At 36.7% G+C, this 19,774-nt stretch overlaps 1 protein-coding gene across 2 annotated transcripts in view; it reads left to right on the forward strand.

Annotated features, from left to right (window-relative positions):
- The window catches only part of LOC134535927 (annexin B10), a 99,884-nt gene that overhangs the window by 10,287 nt on the left and 69,823 nt on the right, over nucleotides 1–19,774 (forward strand). For both annotated transcript variants that reach the window (XM_063375330.1, XM_063375321.1), the window contains exon 4: nucleotides 16,858–17,062. In XM_063375330.1, coding sequence (XP_063231400.1) covers nucleotides 16,858–17,062 — 205 coding nt within the window. The remainder of the gene's footprint in view (nucleotides 1–16,857; nucleotides 17,063–19,774) is intronic.

Below are 19,774 nucleotides of genomic sequence, written 5' to 3' on the forward strand. Positions count from 1 at the left end.
CAGCTTGGGTGGTGATGAACCTTTGCGACACCAAAAACTGTGAAGGGAGAATCAGCTCCAAAACAGGCAAAGAATGTTCCTTTGGCCAGGAAAGTGATGGTGTCTTATTTCTAGGATAGTCATGGAATTGTCTTAATCATCTTGAAAAAGGAAAGAACATGACAGGTGCATACTATGTATCATTACTTAAGAGTGCGCGATACATGTGGTTCCGAGCAGCAAAATCGACGTTTGCGGTGGAGCAGATTCTGTAAATACCATGACATAAATTGGATTTTGGTAAAATATTATTTACAGAGTAAGGATGGATCTTATAATGTTATTACTCGAAATTTCGGTATGCGTCTTATTTTATTAACTAATTATTCCTAAAAACGGCGGAGTTTAGTAGACGAATGCTAGTATAATTTGATTGGAAATGGGAAACAAAATAATAATATTATACAACACATATGTGTGCATGAGTTAGAAACAGCAGGATGCATTTAGAAGCAATACCAGCTGAAAAATCTGTTCCGCCGTAACCTTTGTAATCGGTATACGAAGAACGAATTTTACACATCGTAATTCACGCGTCCACACACAGATGTCGGGCACTCCGCACGCAGAGTTTCATTGCAGTAACACATAACAGATGTCGCACATGTCGGAGATCGTCACTACTTGTTTTGTTGTATCGCGCTACCACGAAGCCACATTTTTAAATTGAAATAGGTGGGAAACGCTGCAATTGGTGGCAATAAGACGCGTTTTAAAAAGAATAGTGACAAAGGAAACCTGCTTCTTTCTGCAAGGCGGAAAAATAAAAGTTAGGTAACTTATTTTTAAATTGATATTAGTTTATTTTTGATTCCAAAATCTTTAAAACGAGTGTATAAAACTTTCCATTTATCTGAATATTTCAAATAACAGCAGCGCAGAGACTGTAGCATCCGAGACCGGCCGCAGCGTGGGAAGATAGCGCGGGAAAGGGCTGGCGAAGCCAGTGCGCATTCCACGTTCACACGCTGGTGACAGTAGATAGGACAAACTGAATCCTTAAAAATGAGATCATACCATGTTTCACCAACATCGGAAAAAAAATTACAAGTTTTGATCTCTTTAGTTTATTACATATCCAGTTATTATAATTACATACGGTCATCTTTGTATTGTCTCGTGATAATAATGAGATTTGAAAGTAAAAGTATATAATTTAAAATGTCACTGAAAACTAGATGCTGCGTGGCATTTTGCCGAAAACGAAAATTAGAGCACGTTGGCCTGTCGTTCTCCATATTACCTGCTAGGGCTGCTACTGTAGTTTTTGAAGTTGAAAATTTAAAAAAAAAATAATGGAATGGAAAATAAATATAATAAACAGAAATAAAATTCATTACTAAACGATCATCAGTTTCAATCTGGCTGTATAATTAATTTGGACTTTACTAGTTCAGAAAAATATTATATAAGTATATACACTTGTTACACTTTACTCTAGATAAATTGGTGGTCATGTGGGTAAAGGTGTCATAGCTCGGAACTAACGTTTGAGGGTTCGAATTCACTTTGAATTAAATTTTTTTTCTATTGCGGAAATAGTTTAAGAGTGCGAGGGAGATAATATTTTCTCGCGCGCGGTCAGTTGAAGTGGTTCATGTTTTCCTCGTAGGATAGCGCATTCTGCCAGAAGAGCGTACGGCGCGGCATCATGTGGAAATCCCACGAACTAGTAGGAAAACGGATGCCACCTTCTGTTTGAGGGGGGGGGGACGTTTGATAGCGTGGGATGAGTCAGCTGAAGCAGTCCAGGCAACGGCTTTGTGATGTGCTGAGAAGCACAAGACGACACTGGACTATCACACCCGTTTCATACAAACCAGACAGAGCGGATAGATCTTTTTTTTTTTTTTTTCGTTTAAAGGAACGCCGATTTTATGCTTAACTGTTTCGGCGTCCATTTTATAACCTTTACGCTTCGTGGATGTTACTGTGTGATACAACACCACTTCGTTTAAATAAAAACCGTTCAACAGTTCTGGTACATAAAATATTGCAAAGTAAAATTATCACTCATGTTTATTTTACATTTTACTGCAAGCGAAAAAAAAAAAGAACTTTAGATACAAGTCTATACTACATACCTAATAGTTTAGTATTGTCATCTGTCTGACAACTGCAGAACGAAACTTCTTATTTATACCTTTTTTAATACACTTGACGTTTCTGACTCGTGTTTTGTAACAAATATACCGTTGATTTGTAGAGAATAAAACAACATAATTTGTTAATAGTTTGAGAAGATAACAGCATATTCAATTCTGAAAAATCGGCGAATTCGGCACTTTCCGCATTACAAAATATCGGCTTGACCTCAACTTTTTCTGCTCTTATCGCGCGAGGTGGCGTTAATACCAATGGCGCGTCCTGATAGGCTGGAACAGTTTTCCGCTCTGTCTGGCCGGCGTCCCGGCACCTGAATTACTAGGTACTGGCTCAGGCAACTGAAGCTGAATTACTCCAGGAAATATTATCCTAATCAGTTTGCTAGTTTACTATTTTCTAAATGAAAATTTGTTAATTGTTTCTCCAAATTTCGTTTCGAAGTTACAAAAAAAAACGTGAAGTCCGTGTAGTCTACGTTTTTGATTTTAAGAAAAGTCAAACAAGAATTTATCTTTTTTTTCCCGCAATAGACCTAGATAATAGTTTATATATTTTCTGTAAATCCAAATGTCCATACTTTAATTTTAACTTTAAGTTAACTTTTATAAATGTATGTTGTGTATAATTAAGTATACCTTTTTTTATCGATCAACATAATATTTGCTCCGTAACCAATTAAGTGAACTTAAAAGTCAATGTTACTGGCATTACAGTATATTACACATAAATTATTATTATTATTATTATTATTATTATTATTATTATTATTATTATTGCAATCACAACTGGTAATCATAATTTAAACAGAACTACTATAATTTATTTCATTGTACGAATTTTGACGTTTAGCTTGTGAGAAAGGTCTCTGTGAAAAGGATTGCAAAGATCTTATTTTACCAGAAAACTATTGGACTGCCAGAAACTTTTAAAAAAGTGAACGTCAAAGTTCGGACAACATGGACTTTATCTCAATGGAAGTTATTTCTGAATACAAAATATTACCATATCGGTTTTTCGAAATTGAATTACAGTTCACTATATTATCATTGTGTTAGGTATGTTGAAATTGAGCCAACTTCTCGCTACAGAAAGGAAACGTATGTCTCTTCTCATATAACGTAGAACATGGTCGTGGTAACTACCCACCTATATACTACCTCTGAAGGTACAATTACTAAACTCGCATTCGCGGTGGCCTGGGTTTCAATCCTTTTTCAGAGAGTCTTGTTATATTTTAAGTAGTGTATCTATATTGCGGCAAATATTAGAATAAATTATATGTGTCGTTAAGAGCCATGACCGTCTATGGTGGAAGGCCGCGGCCTAAGGTGTGGGAGGGCTTGCTGCCTGTCGCTCAGTGGCTGTTCTGTAATTGAAGCTACCGTATATCTAAATATGATACAGAGACTATAACAGCTAATGAGCGACAGCCATTAACCCTAGCACACCGCGGCCTTCCAATAAAGATGCCCACGAAAGAGCCCATCGAAAATTAATATTGAAAGTTGTAATTAATTTGAGTGAAAAATTATGTTTTACTTAATATTTTTTTCGTTCATGTTACGTAGCGTTTTCTTTCCATAGGCTAGTCATAGGTTCACTAACGTAACCAAAGTAAGTTTACTCTTGGTTATAGAGCACAATATATATATAATACATATAAAGTTTACATATATACACAACGTGTATCTAAAACATGTACAAACTTCGGCAGGCTGTTTCTGGAAAGAATACAAGACGAAAGCCTAATAACCACTTTACTCATAAATCGATTTACGAACCTCCGAAAATGGAATTTTCCATATCTTGAAATTAACATCATTAGTAAGTAAACTGTGACATATGATTTTTTTTAGAAAGGAAACTTTACACCTTGCAAACGTGCTTTGTAATGCCTGCCCCGTTTTTTTGTTTTTTTATATTTATTATTAGCTTTTCAGGTGGTTAAATGTGCTAAAACAGAAATGCAGTTATATTCATTGAAGGATGTTCATTACAACCTACGTATCTAGTGGTGAAAAATTTGCGTTTATCAAAATCATCAGACGCAGTGCAAGTTATTCAAGAATAAGAAAATTTGATTTTTGGGGGTTCAAAACTCCGAATCCATTGACGAGAAAAGTATGGTACACAGGTTTACGTCTTGTATTTTCGCCAGGAATATTCTGCCAGAATTTGTCAGTATGTTTTAGATACACGTTGTATATAGAATACATTAGAAAGTTTACATATCTATATATATATATATGGAATACAGTAGAAAGTTTACACATATAATATATATAATACATTACTAACTTTAAAAATGTACGTATATAGAATACTTTAGAAAGTTGACATTCCGTGTTCGGCCCTTGCAATAATCGAATAATAAGTAATGTGTGCAGAAAATATAAAAGATTATGGAGTAACTATATTTTAAGAAAATTATATGAAATGAATTTACAGTAGGATAGGTCCATGGGCGTATATAAGGGGGGGATTTTTGGCTCATTTGGGTATGTAGTAAAGTTCAAGGTCACATAGTCGTGTATGTATTAATAAAAAGTCACGAAAATGAAATATTGTCAGTAACATTAAATTTGGGGGAAATACAATATTTCAAAAATATTACGTGTTATGGGGTCAAACGGTCAGGGTCTCTTGGCGTAGTGCAGGATGTCTGTAATGGTGTAGGTGAAGCACCTTTATTGACTCAGTTTTCATGAGTCATTTTAGGCAGTCTCGGTTTTTCGCCAAAAGAGCCCAAAATCCTCCATGTTGGTTAGCTAAGTATTAGTAACGGTTCTTAAATTTCATTAAGATTTTCGGGGTATCAAATTGCTTCGAAGCTGTAGATTCCAACAAGTCTTTAAACGATAAAATACATAAACTTTCAAGTTATTTTCCACCAATAAGTTTTTTTTAAAATTTACTATATAAAGTATGTCAAAATTTATTTTGAAATAAAGCATAGTCTTAGTAGAAAACCACATATGATACCACAAATTAACGATTAATTGTTAAAGATGGAATAGTACCTTAGTAGCCATTGCAATTTGTTTTATATTCATCTGTTCATGCGTATTTATAAAATTTTTAGACACGTGAGATTTTTTACAATGTTCTCCAGTCGCGGTGAAAATTACGATTATTTTAATGTACTCGCACAAAACAGAACAAGAGCACATAAAAGCTTCACCACCAAAAGTAGTAAACATTAAATAATTGAAGCTATAGCAGCTCGTAAGATTCGTTTACCGTGCCCAAAAGTTTGAAATACTCCTCACTTACAAATAAGTGTAACTATGTTACACCGCGTACTGATACAAACATTTCGGGACCAATAACATTTTACGATGTAATTATAATATTCTATTAAACTGTACTCCTCCCCCGTGTATCCGGCATCCAGTTATCCGGAACTACAGTTGAGGAAAACATCTGCTGGCCCGTACAACCTCACAACACGATGCCCTCCTCCCTTTCCTTTTTCCCCTCCGTCTAACCCATAACACCCATTCATTTGCCTTTTATGGTAGTTGCTTACAGCGTTAAAACTTATCTTTCAGGTCGCACGTCGACCTCGGCCGGCCGCTAGTGCTAGATAGTGAATTGGCAATGCAGTTGTGCCGTATATATTTTGGACGTTTAGTATGTGTTTATACTGTGTTATGTGATGTCAGCAACAATTAACATTAATGTGTGTCCAGATGTAGCAATAGAAAATATGTAATGACCAAAAAGAGTCCTGGATAGCCATTTTTAAATCCTCTGAAATCATGTTTTTAATAGACGCGATATATAATTGCTATGCTACGCTTATTTGATAAGTTTCCATTCACGAGTGACATTTCAAGAGTAGTACAGTTAGAGCACCCCTGAACAATAAGTCCCACAAGCGGAACTCCCGATATCCGGAACTAATTTTCCAAAAAAATTAAAACATTACAAAACACCTCCAAAACATTTCCGCACTGGAACGAAGCGTTTTTGCTTTTGCCTGACTGTACATGTAGGCGCGCGCGCGCACGTCTGTCAGAGAGCTAATTATAGCCTGTCTTTCCCGCGCATTGCGTAAATACACCGCTGGTTTTCGCGTAGGACGTGAATTACTATAAAGATATTTATTCTATAAGTAGTTTTATTGATTCACTATGTCAAGTAAACGGAAAATTCCGGCCGGCCCGAGAGTATGTACACCGACTCCCACTATACACGCTGACACACGTGATAGCGAGTAACATTTACTTCCAATGTGTGATGCTTTCAGTTTGTAGACAATAATATAGTGTGCAAATATGTATTATGTAAATATTTATACTTTAATATATGGTTAAACAGTCTACTTTTATCTGTAATTTCTATCTCTGTGTTTTTAAACGAGATGCTTGAAGTGTTATTCTTGTGTATGTGAAATGTAAACTGTGCGTGGCAGTAACTATACACTCTCCAGGAAGTGTGAATCACTAACACGTCAACACAGAAGTAACACAACACTGTAGCTGTAGGCCTACTACCGCCCCCGAACCCTCTTCATCATCCTCTTCGCTCACGCACGCACCCACCCACCCACAGAGATAAGAAACACCCGCTTGCCAGCTTGCTAGAATGAAGGTTATTCAACCAGCCCGGAGTTTTACGACCCGGTACGTTTTGAAAACAGTACTTGTAGATCTACATATTATTATTGTATGGTTTTGTAACTGTGGAAAATATTTACAGTAGAACTTTGGCTATACATATAAGTTAATATGTGCAGCATGTAAAGGCATTTTTATTTGCCTCCCTACTGCAACTCCCCTTACCCGAAATTTTCCCATAACCGGAATAGACCTCCCCCCAATGATTCCGGTTGAGGAGTGCTCTACTGTATTGCATAAGGCTGTGCGAACGTTCGAAATTTCGAACTCGAACCGAACTTTGAAATAGTTCGATTCAAGTTCGTGTCAATAAATTTGGGTTCGAGTTCGTTTTTTGTGACAACACTAGAACTTGTTAGTTTCCACATTTTAATAATACTATAACCACGATTTTATGTATGCTCACGGCAACGGCGCCCATATGGAAGTTTTTGGGGGGGGGGGGGGGGCAGACCTTCAAAAATTGACAAAAAGTGTCAAAAATTACAATTTGCCAAAAATCCTCAAAAACCCATACATTTTTTCCTCTTCCTGAAAGCTGGGGGAGGGGGCCACGGCCCTACCCTGCCCATGGGTATGGGCGCCTTTGGCTCACGGTTCCAAGGATGGCATTCGTAAAATCGCTGCCTTTGTAAAATCGGGGCTGGCCCATTTGCCCCCCCCCCCCCCTTTTTTTTTTCCTCCCCATTTTATTTCTTTAACTTTTCGAACTAAATATATTTGGCATTACTTGTGTGTATTTTGTCGTTATAAACAACATATCATTAAATATTAACGACTATTACTGCAACGAGGGGGGGAAAAAACCTCCGGCCGCAGCACATAGAGTAAGTAAAGGGAGAGGCGCCACTCCCATAGTAATGATCGTTTGCTTAAATTTGTAAACAAAACCCTTGCGATCATACCATTTCTTTGCAACTTGACAACAAAAAAATTACAGCCAGATACAACCTGAGAAAGGTTTAGTGTATGATAGTTGGCACCTTTGTAGTTAACATATTTTATATTATTTCGATAAAGACTACTGATATTGTAAAATTGCTTTATGTTAGTCCTTATAATGGGACGTTTAACTATTTCCGCAATAGAAAAAAAAAGGTTCAAAGTGGATTCAAACCCTCAAATATTAGTTTAAAGCTATGATGCCTTTACCCACATGACCACCAATTTATCTAGAGAAAAGTTAAACAAGTGTATGCACTTATATAATATTTTTCTGCACTAGTAAAGTCCAAATTAATTATACAGCCAGATTGAAACTGATGATCGTTTAGTAATGAATTTTATTTCTATTTATTATATTTATTTTCCATTCCATTATTAATTTTTTTTAATTTTCAACTTCAAAAACTACAGTAGCAGCCCTAGCAGGTAATATGGAGAACGACAGGCCAACGTGCTCTAATTTTCGTTTTCGGCAAAATGCCACGCAGCATCTAGTTTTCAGTGACATTTTAAATTATATACTTTTACTTTCAAATCCCATTATTACCACGAGACAATACAAAGATGGCCGTATGTAATTATAATAACTGGATATGTAATAAACTAAAGAGATCAAAACTTGTAATTTTTTTTTCCGATGTTGGTGAAACATGGTATGATCTCATTTTTAAGGATTCAGTTTGTCCTATCTACTGTCACCAGCGTGTGAACGTGGAATGCGCACTGGCTTCGCCAGCCCGGCGCCGCCCGCCCTTTCCCGCGCTATCTTCCCACGCTGCGGCCGGTCTCGGATGCCAGTCTCTGCGCTGCTGTTATTTGAAATATTCAGATACATGGAAAGTGTTATACACTCGTTTTAAAGATTTTGGAATCAAAAACAAACTAATATCATCAATTTAAAAATAAGTTACCTAACTTTTATTTTTCCGCCTTGTAGAAAGAAGCAGGTTTCCTTTGTCACTATTCTTTTTAAAACGCGTCTTATTGCCACCAATTGCAGCGTTTCCCACCTATTTCAATTTAAAAATGTGGCTTCGTGGTAGCGCGATACAACAAAACAAGTAGTGACGATCTCCGACATGTGCGACATCTGTTAGGTGTTACTGCAATGAACCTCTGCGTGCGGAGTGCCCGACATCTGTGTGTGGACGCGTGAACTACGATGTGTAAAATTCGTTCTTCGTATACCGATTACAAAGGTTACGGCGGAACAGATTTTTCAGCTGGTATTGCTTCTAAATGGATCCTGCTGTTTCTAACTCATGCACACATATGTGTTGTATAATATTATTATTTTGTTTCCCATTTCCAATCAAATTATACTAGCATTCGTCTACTAAACTTCGCCGTTTTTAGAAATAATTAGTTAATAAAATAAGATGCATACCGAAATTTCGATTAATAACATTTTAAGATCCATCCTTACTCTGTAAATAATATTTTACCAAAATCCAATTTATGTCATGGTATTTACAGAATCTGCTCCACCGCAAACGTCGATTTTGCTGCTCGGAACCACATGTATAGCGCACTCTTAACGTCCCATTATAGGGACTAACATAAAGCAATTTTACAATATCAGTAGCCTTTATCGAAACAATATAAAATATGGCGACTACAAAGGTGCCAACTATCACACACTAAACGTTTCTCAGGTTGTATCTGGCTGTAATTTTTTTGTTGTCAAGTTGCAAAGAAATGGTATGATCGCAATGGTTTTGTTTACAAATTTAAGCAAACGATCATTACTATGGGAGTGGCGCCTCTCCCTTTACTTACTCTATGTGCTGTGGCCGGAGGTTTTTTTCCCCCCTCGTTGCAGTAATAGTCGTTAATATTTAATGATATGTTGTTTATAACGACAAAATACACACAAGTAATACCAAATATATTTAGTTCGAAAAGTTAAAGAAATAAAATGGGTGTGTAAAGGTGGGGGGGGGGGGGCAAATGGGCCAGCCCCGATTTTACAAAGGTAGTGATTTTACGAATGCCATCCTTGGAACCGTGAGTCAAGGGCGCCCATACCCATGGGCAGGGTAGGGCCGTGGCCCCCTCCCCCAGCTTTCAGGAAGAGGGAAAAATGTATGGGTTTTTTGAGAATTTTTGGCAAATTGTAATTTTTGACACTTTTTGTCAATTTTTGAATGTCTGCCCCCCCCCCCCCTTATAATCTATCATATAGTCTGCCCCCCCCCCCCCCTACAAACTGCCATATGGGCGCCCTTGCCGTGAGCATACGTAAAATCGTGGTTCTAGTATTATTAAAATGTGGAAACTAACAAGTGCTAGTGTTGTCACAAAAAACGAACTCGAACCCAAATTTATTGACACGAACTTGAACCGAACTATTTCAAAGTTCGGTTCGAGTTCGAAATTTCGAACGTTCGCACAGCCTTATGCAATACAGTAGAGCACTCCTCAACCGGAATCATTGGGGGAGGTCTATTCCTGTTATGGGAAAATTCCGGGTAAGGGGAGATGCGGTAGGGAGGCAAATAAAAAGGCCTTTACATGCTGCACATATTAACTTATATGTATAGCCAAAGTTCTAATGTAAATATTTTCCACAGTTATAAAACCATACAATAAAAAATATGTAGAGCTACAAGTACTGTTTTCAAAACGTACCGGGTCGTAAAACTCCGAGCTGGTTGAATAACCTTCATTCTAGCAAGCTGGCAAGCGGGTGTTTCTTATCTCTGTGGGTGGGTGGGGGCGTGCGTGAGCGAAGAGGATGTTGAAGAGTGTTCGGGGGAGGTAGTAGGACTACAGCTACAGTGTTGTGTTACTTCTGTGTTGACGTGCTAGTGAGTCACACTTCCTGGAGAGTGTATAGTTACTGCCACGCACAGTTTACATTTTACATAACACTTCAAGCATCTTGTTTAAAAACACAGAGATAGAAAATACAGATAAAAGTAGACTGTTTAACCATATATTAAAGTATAAATATTTACATAATACATATTTGCACACTAAATTATTGTCTACAAACTGAAAGCATCACACATTGGAAGTAAATGTTACTCGCTATCACGTGTGTCAGCGTGTATAGTGGGAGTCGGTGTACATATTTCGGGCCGGCCGGAATTTTCCGTTTACTTGACATAGTGAATAAATAAAACTACTTATAGGATAAATATCTTTATAGTAATTCACGTCCTACGCGAAAACCAGCGGTGTATTTACGCAATGCGCGGGATAGACAGGCTATAATTAGCTCTCTGACAGACGTGCGCGCGCGCCTACATGTACAGTCAGGCAAAAGCAAAAACGCCTCGTTCCAGTACGGAAATGTTTTGGAGGTGTTTTGTAATATTTAATTTTTTTGGAAAATTAGTTCCGGATATCGGGAGTTCCGCTTGTGGGACTTATTGTTGAGGGGTGCTCTAACTGTACTACTCTTGAAATGTCACACGTGAATGGAAACTTATCAAATAAGCGTAGCATAGCAATTATATAACGCGTCTATTAAAACATGATTTCAGAGGATTTAAAAACGGCTATCCAGGACTCTTTTTGGTCATTACATATTTTCTATTGCTACATCTGGACACACATTAATGTTAATTGTTGCTGACATCACATAACACAGTATAAACAAATACTAAATACGTGTGTCAAGTTGGCGACCACACATTGGAATTTCAAGGTCAAAATTTGTCACGAATTAGTGCTCAATTTGTGCTAATTTGTGCCGTAGAAATCAGAATTTGTGCTGCATTACGTAAAAAGTTAAAGCATCTATTAAGGTGGTCGCCAACTTGACGTCAAGTTGGCGACAACCCAAGGAAAATATCAATTTTTTGGAATGAATTTTATGTCACGAATTAGTGCTCAATTTGTGCTAATTTGTGCCGTCGAAATCAGAATTTGTGCTGCATTACGTAAAACGTTATAGCATATAGTAAGGTGGTCGCCAACGTGACGTCAAGTTGGCGACCACCCAAGGAAAATATTAATTTTTTGGAATGAATTTTATATCACGAATTAGTGCTCAATTTGTGCACATACTGACAAATTCTGGCATAATATTCCTGGCGAAAATACAAGACGTAAACCTGTGTACCATACTTTCTCGTCAATGGATTCGGAGTTTTGAACCCCCAGAAATCAAATTTTCTTATTCTTGAATAACTTGCACTGCGTCTGATGATATTGTAGAACGCAAATTTTTCACCACTAGATACGTAGGTTGTAATGAACATTCTTCAATGAATATAACTGCATTTCTGTTTTAGCACATTTTACCACCTGAAAAGCTAATAATAAATAAAAAAACCGGGGCAGGCATTACAAAGCACGTTTGCAAGGTGTAAAGTTTCCTTTCTAAATAAATCATATGCCACAGTTTAATTACTGATGATGTTAATTTCAAGATATGGAAAATTCCATTTTCGGAGGTTCGTAACTCGATTTATGAGTAAAGTGGTTATTAGGCTTTCGTCTTGTATTCTTTCCAGAAACAGCCTGCCGAAGTTTGTACATGTTTTAGATACACGTTGTGTATATATGTAAACTTTATATGTATTATATATATATTGTGCTCAATAACCAAGAGTAAACTTACTTTGGTTACGTTAGTGAACCTATGACTAGCCTATGGAAAGAAAACGCTACGTAACACGAACGAAAAAAATATTAAGTAAAACATAATTTTTCACTCAAATTAATTACAACTTTCAATATTAATTTTCGATGGGCTCTTTCGTGGGCATCTTTATTGGAAGGCCGCGGTGTGCTAGGGTTAATGGCTGTCGCTCATTAGCTGTTATAGTCTCTGTATCATATTTAGATATACGGTAGCTTCAATTACAGAACAGCCACTGAGCGACAGGCAGCAAGCCCTCCCACACCTTAGGCCGCGGCCTTCCACCATAGACGGTCATGGCTCTTAACGACACATATAATTTATTCTAATATTTGCCGCAATATAGATACACTACTTAAAATATAACAAGACTCTCTGAAAAAGGATTGAAACCCAGGCCACCGCGAATGCGAGTTTAGTAATTGTACCTTCAGAGGTAGTATATAGGTGGGTAGTTACCACGACCATGTTCTACGTTATATGAGAAGAGACATACGTTTCCTTTCTGTAGCGAGAAGTTGGCTCAATTTCAACATACCTAACACAATGATAATATAGTGAACTGCAATTCAATTTCGAAAAACCGATATGGTAATATTTTGTATTCAGAAATAACTTCCATTGAGATAAAGTCCATGTTGTCCGAACTTTGACGTTCACTTTTTTAAAAGTTTCTGGCAGTCCAATAGTTTTCTGGTAAAATAAGATCTTTGCAATCCTTTTCACAGAGACCTTTCTCACAAGCTAAACGTCAAAATTCGTACAATGAAATAAATTATAGTAGTTCTGTTTAAATTATGATTACCAGTTGTGATTGCAATAATAATAATAATAATAATTTATGTGTAATATACTGTAATGCCAGTAACATTGACTTTTAAGTTCACTTAATTGGTTACGGAGCAAATATTATGTTGATCGATAAAAAAAGGTATACTTAATTATACACAACATACATTTATAAAAGTTAACTTAAAGTTAAAATTAAAGTATGGACATTTGGATTTACAGAAAATATATAAACTATTATCTAGGTCCATTGCGGGAAAAAAAAGATAAATTCTTGTTTGACTTTTCTTAAAATCAAAAACGTAGACTACACGGACTTCACGTTTTTTTTTGTAACTTCGAAACGAAATTTGGAGAAACAATTAACAAATTTTCATTTAGAAAATAGTAAACTAGCAAACTGATTAGGATAATATTTCCTGGAGTAATTCAGCTTCAGTTGCCTGAGCCAGTACCTAGTAATTCAGGTGCCGGGACGCCGGCCAGACAGAGCGGAAAACTGTTCCAGCCTATCAGGACGCGCCATTGGTATTAACGCCACCTCGCGCGATAAGAGCAGAAAAAGTTGAGGTCAAGCCGATATTTTGTAATGCGGAAAGTGCCGAATTCGCCGATTTTTCAGAATTGAATATGCTGTTATCTTCTCAAACTATTAACAAATTATGTTGTGTTTTATTCTCTACAAATCAACGGTATATTTGTTACAAAACACGAGTCAGAAACGTCAAGTGTATTAAAAAAGGTATAAATAAGAAGTTTCGTTCTGCAGTTGTCAGACAGATGACAATACTTAACTATTAGGTATGTAGTGTAGACTTGTATTGAAGTTATTTTTTTTTTCGCTTGCAGTAAAATGTAAAATAAACATGAGTGATAATTTTACTTTGTAATATTTTATGTACCAGAACTGTTGAACGGTTTTTATTTAAACGAAGTGGTGTTGTATCACACAGTAACATCCACGAAGCGTAAAGGTTATAAAATGGACGCCGAAACAGTTAAGCATAAAATCGGCGTTCCTTTAAACGAAAAAAAAAAATATCTATCCGCTCTGTCTGGTTTGTATGAAACTGGCGTGATAGTCCAGTGTCGTCTTGTGCTTCTCAGCACATCACAAAGCCGTTGCCTCGACTGCTTCAGCTGACTCATCACACCCTATCAGCCGTCCTTCATTTGTTCTATCTCACCCAATTTCCCCCCCCCCCCCTCCATGTGGCATTCCGTTTTCCTACTAGTTCGTGGGATTTCCACATGGTGCCGCGCCCTACGCTCTTCTGGCCGAATGCAACGCTATCCTACGAGGAAAACATGAACCATTTCAACTGACCGCGCGCGAGAAAATATTATCTCCCTCGCACTCTTAACAAGCTGAAGGCAGGAATTGTAAAAAAAATGTTAACATTTGCAGAAACAAAAAAATTTGTTTCACCAAGACAGTGCACCCGCTCACACCTCAACTTTTGCCATGGTGAAAATCTACTAATTTCGTCTTTCACACCAGATCTAAACCTAATTGACTCTTTTTTGTTCCCTTGGCTAAAAGTTGTGCTCGGAGAACAGAGATTTTTGTTGAATGTTGAGGCCATCACCTTCGTAAACAACTGTTTTGCAGAGACTCACGCAAACGATTGTTAAAAAAAACAACTGTGCGTCCAAAATGGTTGAAATTTCAGAGAGTATATTCCAAAGTATGAGCAAACACATTCCCGAATTTTTGTTGACAATTGCTGCGATCTTCACGTTGAGGGCGGAAACTTTTAAGACAACCCTTTTAATACAGATGAGCATGTAGCTATGAAATGCAACCTGCTAGAAAACAGAAATGCTGTACTGAAATGAAAACATAGATTAACAATAAACTTTGAGCAAATTAAAAATGGCAGCAGCGCAGAGATACGACTTGGTGGCCAGAGTCTGCAAACGGAATCCACTAGAAGAAATAGGAATACAAGGACTTAATGGGTGCCAATCACAGAATGTATCTTACCATAGAATGTTGGGTTAGAACATAACTGCATGTATGCTGAGCAATATATTTTAGTTATTCATAATGTTGATACTATATTAGGGACAAAGTGTGATCCAGTTGTTTTAGTGAAACACAGTTCAGTTTATGAAATTTATATTATGATACATATGTATGTAGCAGATTGTTGTGCATATTTGGTATGGAGTGATTCCGAATGGTTGAAACCATTCAACATCACAGAAGTGGTGAAATTTAGGTGGTATCACTCAACAATTTTTATTTCGTACAAATTAGTTTGAAACAACTTGATGGTAAAATTTGATATTGTGAATGCATGTAGTTTAAAGTATATGTATAACAACTATTATAAAGGTCTTTAAAAAACATTTTTCAGATTTGCATCAGAACAATTTTATATCAAGTTTCCTAACAAAGTTTATGTGAATTATTCATTTTGTGTATTTTAATAAGAAATAAAAAATAATATTATTTAGGTGCTCGCAAACAACATTTTTTATTTTCAATTAAAATTGAAACTGAACTGAAATAACTGATGTATTATGCTACTTTAAAACATCCCATTCATGTAACTTTGAGAGCTAAAAATTCCCTTCATTAACTCGTCCTGCATACCACACACTAAGTAAGAATAATGTGGGGAAACATGTAGCAAATTACCCAACTCACTGTGTTTAGATTAAAAGCCAAAATTTTAAAACAAAAATTACTTAGGCCTATGCAGTATCTAACAAATTTAACTTACATATGTACTAAGTTACATTTGCTAGATGAACACATTACAATGATTACCTATACCTACTAAGTATAACGTATTTATCTTAAAATAATGAGACTCCAAAAATTGTGATTATGATTTTATGAAAAAGACTTTACGGATTGGAAATCATGATTCTAGTACATAGCACTTTTAAATTATTTAAATTATTAAATTTATTCCTTATTTACTAGACCCATTCTGGTTCCACTAAATTGATTTACATGGTCTCTTTTGAAACACCAAGCTGCAGTTAAAAATTCTGTTTTACAATTGTAGTTTAAAAGCATGGCTGTTCAGAAAGCAAATAATGTACGTAGTGATAAATGGGTGGTCATCTGGTGGCTTCCCCAGCAGCCACAGTGGAGAGAACCAGAAAGAACGCAGTGACAAAATCCATTTGCAGTCTCTCCCTCATCTTCCATCCTTCATCTGGCTTGTATGCAGATATCCAGGAAGCCCTGGACAAAAGTGGCATATGTGACACATTTAAGAGGCAGAGACTGTAGTTTTTTTTAACTAAGCTGTTCCCAATGGCAAGATTCAAGTTTGTGATTATAATGCAACCCCCACGTTCAGTTTCCACAGTTGTAATAAAAATAATAGCATTATATTCAAGTAAAAACGGTATTTTCAAAAGGCTTGAAAACAAGCTGTGTGCAAATTCTGAAACATGTGTCAGGAATTTTTATTTCCATCTATTAAATATATAAGTATTTATCACCATGTAAATGCAAACAATCTTGCTGTCATTCTCCTGCTTTATTTATTTACAACTTCAATGAACAACACAATTTTAACAATTTTAGTAGAGTCTTACTGTTATACAAATCTTGCACTGAGAGGAAACTAAATGTGGTTGTGACACCTACATTTTCTTTTAAGTGCCGGTTCATGTATTTTATCATATACAGGTATTGCAGTTACTGTCTCGTTTCCAGCCTGAACCAACTGTTCACCCGCACCCCTAAATAACCTGACTGTGTTGCATGTGTAACAACGTCCTGATTGTGCGCAGAACTTGATGGAAGACCTGGAAAGCGAGCTGAGTGGGAAGTTTGAAGATCTGATCATGGCCCTGATGCTGCCTCCCGCAGACTACCTTGCAAAGGAGCTGAACCGAGCCATGGATGGACTCGGAACCGATGAGCACACACTTGTGGAAATACTTTGTACGAAAAACAACAAGGAAATTCAGGAAATTGTTGATGCATACGAGAGATGTAAGTATTCACTGTAAGAATTTGTACGTGCTTAACTATGGCCATTGTATGACTAGTGTTAACGATTGATGCATCAGATTTCTTATTACTATCTATAATTCAAAAACCAGACAATTGATTTAGATTTCTTGAATTTTAATAATATACATTCAAACCTCTATATCGAACTCGCATGTATCAATTGTCCGTGTTTATCGTATACTTTCTACGGTCCCGGCAAAATAGCCATACAACTAAGGTTTAAAAAAGTCCCTTGTACCGATGTTCGAATTATCGTTTTGTCCGCATTGATCGTACAAAATAGATGGTCCTGTCACTATAAATTATAATAGATGATCGTTTAACCATAAAGATTTTGCAGAAATAGCCATTTCTTAGAATGAAACCATCATAAAAACAGTAACGATAGTATACAGAAGTAGTAAAAATCACCTTAAATCTGCAGCTATTTTATAATAGCAACGAGTGAACAGTCAACAAAAAGTAGATGGCTAACATTGGTGCCATATTTCCATGAAATCGACTCGTCACAAAACATTGCCACACTATCGACTTATATTTATGTACGAAACTTTTTCATGTCTGCTAAAATGGTAACGTAAAAAAACAAAACATTTTATACCGTACGTATATAAAATCACTTCAAGAATAAACATGTTCCTTATTATGACTGAGCATTGAGACGTCTCGTTTATAAGGTACAAATAAACCAATATGGCGTCCGCTTTGGCGTTGAAAATTTACTGATTCCTGTGCAGTATCGTGAACGCATTTCTGTAGGCCGGTATTTCATTGTTCGGGCATGCTATCCTAATCTATGGCACATGTTACTTCCTGATTCTGATCGTTGTTTCCTTTGCATGTGCGTGAATGATGACTTAATAAAAAGTGCAAAAGTGAGGTTAATGTTTTAGAGCTATTAAAATGTCTTGGCATAGTAAACAGGTGAGAACACTTTATGAACGAATTAGGATTATTGAAGAAATTGAAAATAACCCTAGTGAAAAACGTGTGGATGCAGCTAAGCGCCTGGGCCTACCAGCCTCCACGTTATGTTTGATTTTTGCAAAAAAAAAAAAAAAAAGACATTTGTTTACAAGCAAGCAAGTATGGGCCAACAAGCAAAAAATAAAAAATAAATGGTAGAGAGTCGACTTTCAAAGAAGTTGAAGATGTGTTATTCTCGTGGTATCAGCAGGCCATAACTAATGGTATTCCTATTGATGGTACAATATTAAAAGAGAAAGGAAAGCAGATTGCCCTGAGGTTGGGCATTGAAAATTTCTCTGCATCAAATGGTTGGGCAGCAATATACAAAGAGCGTCTTACAAGAAGGTGTGTGGCGACAGTGCTGATGTGAGTGTTGAAACCACAACTGATTGGTTACATATAACCTTTAAAAAATTACAGACGGTTATGCACCTAAAGATATTTACAGTGCTGACGAAACAGGCCTCTTTTACAACTGCCGGCCCGACAGAACATTGGGCATGAAAGGTGAAGCCTGTCATGGGGGTAAGATGTCGAAGGAAAGGTTGACTGTGTTACTGTGTGCAAACAGTGATGGCAGCGACAAGCTTCAACCTCTTGTCATTGGAAAATCTCAGAAGCCCAGGTGCTTCAAAAACATTAAGACATTACCGGTAAAATACCAAGCAAACAAAAATGGTTGGATGAATGGAGATTTTTACATCATTCCTGCGTACTTTGGATTGCACTATGGGAACTCCCAGCAGGAAAATAATTCTGTTTGTGGACAACTGTGCTGCACACCTTAAAGACGTCACATTTCTTTGCAATTTGAAGGTTGTCTTCTATCCTGCAAATTGTACCAGTGTATGCCAGCCTCTTGACATGGGAATTAAGTGTTTTAAACATAAGTACCGGAAGATGTTCGTGCCAAAAGTTGTTGGGCTTCTTGATTCCAAGAGTGAAGATTCCAAGGTGGAATTAAAGCTTAACATCCTGCAAGCTATTCACTACCTAGCAACATCATGGAAAAAGATCACTCCCATAGTGATTCAGAACTGCTTTTCCAAGTGTGGAGTTGCACAAGAAATTTCATCTAGTTCTGTGGTTAAAACCGATGATGTCGACTTTGAAGATGACTTCAAAAAACTTGATGAAAATCATGTAGGCTTTGACACTTATGCTACTTGTGACGAAAAAGTGGTTACTTGTGGTGTCCAGAGCGTGGATGAAATGTGCGAGGCTACAGAAGCAGTACATCAGCACAGCAGTGAAGAAGAGGAAGAAGAAGCTGATTTGCCAGCAGAAAAGGTTCCATCATTTGCTGAAGTGCATTGTGCACTGGAAATACTGAAGACTTTATGCTACGCTCGCAGAATGAGTGAGCAGGATGAAGATACCATGCTTCGAATGGAGGCCATGTTATTAAATGTGAGAAGAGAGAATGTAAGACAGTCAACCATAAATGACTTCTTCAAGAAGAAATAAAGTGGTTAAAAATAGTTAGTGTGAAAGTGCAATTTAAATACAGAATATTTAAAATTTTATAGTGTTATTTTTAATTAGTTTTTTATTACATAAAATTTGTTTTTAATAGGGAGAGTAAAAGTACACATTGAGGAACTCAAGGACTAGGTGAGTTAATTTTTTTGTATGTACTGTACCTGATTTTTATTTTTCGTAACTAGCCTAGGTTTCTTTGTAGGTCTATTGTGCAAAGGCTATGTTTTTTTTAAGTGTAAA

Source organism: Bacillus rossius, chromosome 1 (genome assembly GCF_032445375.1).
Source record: "Bacillus rossius redtenbacheri isolate Brsri chromosome 1, Brsri_v3, whole genome shotgun sequence".
In the NCBI taxonomy this organism is placed as follows: Eukaryota; Metazoa; Arthropoda; class Insecta; order Phasmatodea; family Bacillidae; genus Bacillus; species Bacillus rossius.